This window comes from Cebus imitator, unplaced genomic scaffold (genome assembly GCF_001604975.1).
Source record: "Cebus imitator isolate Cc_AM_T3 unplaced genomic scaffold, Cebus_imitator-1.0 Scaffold41, whole genome shotgun sequence".
In the NCBI taxonomy this organism is placed as follows: Eukaryota; Metazoa; Chordata; class Mammalia; order Primates; family Cebidae; genus Cebus; species Cebus imitator.
Genome location: NW_016107356.1, coordinates 3,812,205 through 3,818,226, shown reverse-complemented (window position 1 = coordinate 3,818,226; position 6,022 = coordinate 3,812,205). Strand labels below are relative to the sequence as shown.

At 40.9% G+C, this 6,022-nt stretch overlaps 1 protein-coding gene and 1 pseudogene across 2 annotated transcripts in view; one reads left to right on the top strand and one right to left on the bottom strand.

Moving 5' to 3' along the window:
* The window catches only part of LOC108302523, a 2,213-nt pseudogene extending 1,843 nt beyond the window's left edge, over nt 1-370 (bottom strand).
* Nucleotides 1-6,022, top strand: part of CRYZL1 (crystallin zeta like 1) — a 52,112-nt gene that overhangs the window by 18,327 nt on the left and 27,763 nt on the right. For both annotated transcript variants that reach the window (XM_017526175.2, XM_017526174.2), the window contains exon 5: nt 4,209-4,253. In XM_017526175.2, the coding sequence (XP_017381664.1) occupies nt 4,209-4,253 (45 nt within the window). The remainder of the gene's footprint in view (nt 1-4,208; nt 4,254-6,022) is intronic.

Sequence of the window (6,022 nt, the reverse complement as noted above, 5' to 3'; positions counted from 1 at the left end):
ACCATGTTGACCAGGATGGTCTCGATCTCTTGACCTCGTGATCCACCCACCTCGGCCTCCCAAAGTGCTGGGATTACAGGCTTGAGCCACCGCGCCCGGCCCAATATTTCTTATATTGAATATAGTGGATGCTTTCACATCATACCAATCTTCCTTAGAAAATGGATCAACCACATTCTTCTTGGCTCCTTTTTTGCCACCTTCGTAAGGCGCTTGTTCTTGCCAACCGCCATGGTGCTGCTCAGAGAGCCAAAAGGCCTTTTTTATTTTTATTTTTTTTTTGAAAGATAGGGTCTCTCTATGTTGCCTAGCCTGATATCATAGTTACAGCCTTAACTCCTGGGCTCAAGCCATCCTACTGCCTCAGCTTCCCCAGTAGCTGTGTTTACAGCAAACTTGTCCAACCAGCATGTGGCCCAGGACAGCTTTGAAGGCAGCCCAACACAAATTTGTAAATTTTCTTAAAACATTATGTGATTTTTTTTTTTTTTAGCTCATCAGCTGTCATTAGTGTTAGCGTATTTTATGTGTTGCCCATGTGGCCCAGGGAAGCCAAAAGATTGGACACCCAGGCCTACAGGTACACAACATTATACCTGCCTTTATCTGGCTTCTTTTTTTTTTCCTTCAAGGCAGAGTCTCACTCTATCACCCAGGCTGGAGTGCAGTGGCACAATCTCCACTCACTGCAACCTCCACCTCCCAGGTTGAAGCGATTCTACCTCAGCCTCCCAAGTAGCTGGGACTACAGACACTCGTTACCACGCCTGGCTAATTATTGTATTTTTTGGTAGAGATGGGGTTTCATCATATTGGCCAGACCGATCTCGAACTCCTGACCTCAAGTGATCTGCCCACACCGGCCTCCCAAAGTGCTGGGATTACAGGCATGAGCCACTGTGCCTGAGCCTTTTTTTTTTTTTATTGAAAAGTAAAGTAGGACTTAGTTGGTATTTTATACCTGAAGAGCTTATTATGGCTTAGTAAATATTTAGGGGTTGTATATTTAAATCCACAAGTAATCATATATTGAAGAGAATGCCCAATATTGTCTTTTTGTGAAGAAATAATGATCCTAACATACAGAACAGTAAACCTTATATCAAGTATTTGATAGGGTTTGTTTCTAAATATGCCTGTACTTAATATTCATGAACAGGTGTTTCATGATTAATGTGCTTGCTCTTACCTTCCCTTCTATGTGAATGAATAAATGTTTTAAGGTATGTTAGACTATATTTGAGTTTTACCTGTGATTTTAACATATAATATATTTGATACTCTATATTATCTTCTGACATAGCTAAATGATAATTGTTTCCTTTTTTGCAGACTGTAAAAAAATAAATATAATAACTAGATGATCATTCATTCATTCTACATTGAAGGAGCAATTGCTGAGTGCTTATGATATAAGTGAAATGAAGTCCTTGCCTTTGAACAGTTCACTCTCTATGGGAGAGACAAATACACACGTGAGCAGATTATTATGAAAGCTCCAAAGAAAGCTGCTTAACCCAGCCAGAAAAAACAGGAAAGGCGTCTTGGAGTAAGATGTCCAAATAATGAGGGGCAGGCAGGTGGAGAATCACACCCAGGAGGGAGGATATTATGAGCAAAGACAAAGAAGCAAGTGAAAATTGGATGTATATAAGAATTACAAAGAGTTTGGTATTGTTAGAGCAAAATAAAGGCCTGGGCAGGCGTCAAGGGCATGGTACTTGGTAGCAGAGAAACATTTTGTCAAGAAAATTCTCCTGGGCTGGGCGTGGTGGCTCACACCTGTAATCCCAGCAGTTTGGAAAGCAGAGGTGAAGAGGATCACTTGAGCCCAGGAATTTGAGACAACAGAGCAAGACTCTGCCTCAAAAAAAAAGGAAAAGAAAAAAAGAAAAAACGTTCTCCTTCAAATATTGCAGAAAAAAAGGTATTGGACAAAATACTTTAATGGTGATATGAACACTAATTCCTACCTTCCAAAAATGAAGCAGGAGGATAGGCAAGGGCCCTTTGGTTGAACCTTGTATATCAGATTGTATTTTAGGGAGATCATTAGAGTAGCCATAAGAAGGAAGAGTGGATGTGAGGCAAACAGGCGAGGCAAGAGGACTCGTTGGGTTGTGGACCAGGAGGCAAGAGACAGCAAAGTCCATAACCTTGACAGTGTTGGCAGAGGTGAAAAAGAGGGACTGATTTAAGACATACTGAAGAAGTAAAGTCAGTGTGACCTAGTAATTCATTGGAACTGGGAAATTAGAAACAGATCAGAACAAGGAATGGCTTACAGAATTCTGGTTCAGGCTTGAATTGGTACCAACATTTGATAAAGGAAGGTGATCCAATTTGGAGGAATATGATGAGTTCAGATTTATACTTGTTGAGTTCAAGGTACTTACGTGACATCTCACTGGCAATATCTAATGAGCAATTAAATGAGTTAAAGCTCAAGGATGAGAGTATATATTTGAAAAATGTTGGCATGTAGGTTGTGTTTGAAATAATAGAATTAATGAGTTCTCCAAGGGAGAGAATTGAAAAGGAGGAGAGATGTAAACAAAGAACTCTTGGGAAAGCAGTGTTTGAGGCTCAATTAAAAGAGGAGTATGAAAGAAACCAAGTAAAAAAGAGTCAGAGTGAAGGAGGACAGGGATCAGCAGTAGAAGGGAAAGAGAAAAGTACAGTGAATCAGAAGCCAAAAGGACTGGGGGATGATGGCACAGGAGGGAGCCAAAGAAGAAGCAAACTGCAAAAGGAAGTCTTGGAAGTGGAAATACCAGACTTCGAATTACTTGCTAGTGGCAACAAATGTATTCTGGGGCCATACTGATGTCAGAGCCAGTCGAAGGGGCCACTTCCAGATTCAGGTTTCCATCTTACTTCACTGCTTCACCTGTTTCCTCGTCTGTTAAATAGGAATAATAATACCTACCTTATTGGTATATTGTGAAGCTTAAATGCACAAACATACTACATTGCTGAGCACAAAGAGGCATTCAACAATGTTTGGGTTTTTTTCCTCCCCTTTCTTCTTGTAACTCTTTGAATGAAATGACTCAAGTGAATTGACTGATAGTTGAGGCTTTTTCTCTACATATGCAGAGAAAATGTAACTATATCATTTCCATAAAGTTCCAGAAAATTTCTTGGTACCAACTTGAATTTATCAACTCAAAATAATTTTAATGTCACTCTTCTCAGAATTCCCTATTGTATGAGATTCTGCAATTAAAAGATTGGGCTAGCCACAGGAGTAGAAAATAATATAATTATCATAGAAGCTATAGAATGGACTCTCTTCCTTTGCTCCTTCTTCCTTAAAGTCAGCTAGAGGCCAGGCACAGTGGCTTACACCTGTAATCCCAGCACTTTGGGAGACCAAGGCAGGTGGATCACTTGAGGTCAGGACTTCAAGACCAGCCCGGCCAACATGGTGAAACCCCATCTCTACTAAAAATACGAAATTAGCCAGGCGTGGTGGTGCATGCCTGTAATCCCAGTCACTTGGGAGGCTGGGGCATGAGAATCGTTTGAACCCGGGAGGCAGAGGTTGCAGTGAGCTGAGATCGCGCCACCGCACTCCAGCCTGGGCTACAAGAGTGAAACTCCATCTCAAAAAAAAAAAAAAAAATCAGCTAAATAGGCAAAGAGAGATATACTTCTCCCTCATCTCAACAATTACATGGCCCAGATATCTAGAGAATTCAGATTTGAAGTGCTCTATATCCTGTAGTCCTTATAGACCATCAAAATGTTACTAACGTTTTTGGCCTTTTTTCTAAGGAAAAATAAAATCAGTTGTTTTACAAACCCACAGATTTTAAACATGTATTTTAATAGTTAAGAATTATGTTTAAGGCCGGGCGCGGTGGCTCAAGCCTGTAATCCCAGCACTTTGGGAGGCCGAGGCGGGTGGATCACAAGGTCAAGACATCGAGACCATCCTGGTCAACATGGTGAAACCCCGTCTCTACTAAAAATACAAAAAAAAACATTAGCTGGGCATGGTGGTGCGTGCCTGTAATCCCAGCTACTCAGGAGGCTGAGGCAGGAGAATTGCCTGAACCCAGGAGGCGGAGGTTGCGGTGAGCCAAGATCGCGCCATTGCACTCCAGCCTGGGTAACATGAGTGAAACTCCGTCTCAAAAAAAAAAAAAGAATTATGTTTAATAAACTTGTAATATTAACTACTAATTTTCTTCACTCTTTAGTTGGAAGCAAGGTATCATTCTTTCAACCAGATGATGAAGTAGTTGGTAAGTTATAGCTGATAGTCTTATTTCAAGTCATCTATTTTCCTGTCATCTCTTTTTTTCTATAAAACTGTTAATGTTCACTGTGACCTTGCTTCATATAGAAATACTTTACTGGTTTTTGGAATTTACTCTCAAATTTCTATTGATGATAAAAATTGGGACCTTGATTGCAATAGCAGAACACTTAAAACTTTTCAATATTTAGCTGTAGAACAATTTTTTTTTTTTTTTTTTTTGAGATGGAGTTTTGCTCTTTTCACCCAAGCTGGAGTGCAATGGCATGATCTCAGCTCACTGCAACCTCTGCCTCCCAGATTCAAGCAATTCTCCTGTCTCAGTCTTCCAGGTAGCTGGGATTACAGTCGCGCGCCATCATGCCTGGCTAATTTTTTGTATTTTTAGTAGAAACCGGTTTTACTATGTTAGCCAGGCTGGTCTTGACCTCCTGACCTCAGGTGATCCACCCACCTCGGCCTCCCAAAGTCCTGGGATTACAGGTGTGAGCCACTGCGCCCAGCCAGCTGCAGAACAATTTTACAGATAAAATGATAATCATAGTTGCTGTAGTGCTTGGTGTAGCCTTTTTCTGGCAGATCCTTAGTCTATGGCCAGACTGAAGTCTTTAGGGAAAAGGAAAGTCACAAGTCGTGTGCTTGAAGGCTGCTGACTGACTGAGCCATGTAGAAACTCATGCACCATTTCAACTGAGATCATACAGAGCTTTTCTCTTACCACTCTTGTAAAACTAAAAATTGACTTGAAACATTTAATTTTTTGGTTTTTCAAAAATCAATATTTTTGCAGTTTTGCAACCTGCATCCTAGACAGTCACACAAACATAGGGTATGACTTTTATAGTAGTCTTTGAAGTTTCCATTTCTCTGTAGAAGACATAAAGTTAGAAAATATTATTTATGTAATATGTGTTATATAGGGCCATATAATGTATATTTTGTGGTGGTTCACGCCTATAATCCTAGCACTTTGGCAGGCCAAGACAGGGAGATCACTTGAGCTCAGTAGTTCAAGACCATCCTGGGCTTGCAAAAGCTCGACACTACAAAAAAAATCAAAAAATAGCCAGGCATGGTGGCACACACCTGTAGTCCCAACTACTCAGGAGGCTAAGGTGGGAGGATTGCCTGAGCCTGGAAGTTTGAGGATGCAGTGAGCCTTGATCGTGCCACTATACTCCAGCCTGGGTGACAGAGCGAGACCTGGTCCCAAAAAAATAGAAAAAAGAAAATATTTAACCTTATAGCATGCTTGAAAATCTTAAAGGATAGATTTGTAAGAAAGTTTTCATCAGCTTTTTATAGTATTGCCTTTGACTCAAGTATTATCCTGGAGAATTGGTGATTTCTTTGTCTTTTTATTCTGCTCAGGAAATCAGTAACACTCTGTATTATTCAAGATTCTTTTTGTAAGAGACCAAAAATAAAATCAAAACTAGCTTAGAAGAAAAGTGGGATTATATTAGAAGGATACTCTGGCCAGACATGGTGGCACATGCCTGTAATCCCAGCACTTTGGGAGGCCGAGGTGGGCAGATCATGAGGTCAGGAGTTAGAGACCAGCCTGGCCAAAATGGTTAAACCCCATCTTTACTAAATATACAAAAATTAGCAGGGCATAGTGATGTGTGCCTATAATCCCAGCTACTCGGGAGGCTGAAACAGGAGAACGCGGGAGGCGGAGGTTGTAGTGAGCTGAGATTGTGCCACTGCCCTCCTGCCTGGGTGACAGAGTGAGACTCCATCTCAAAAAAA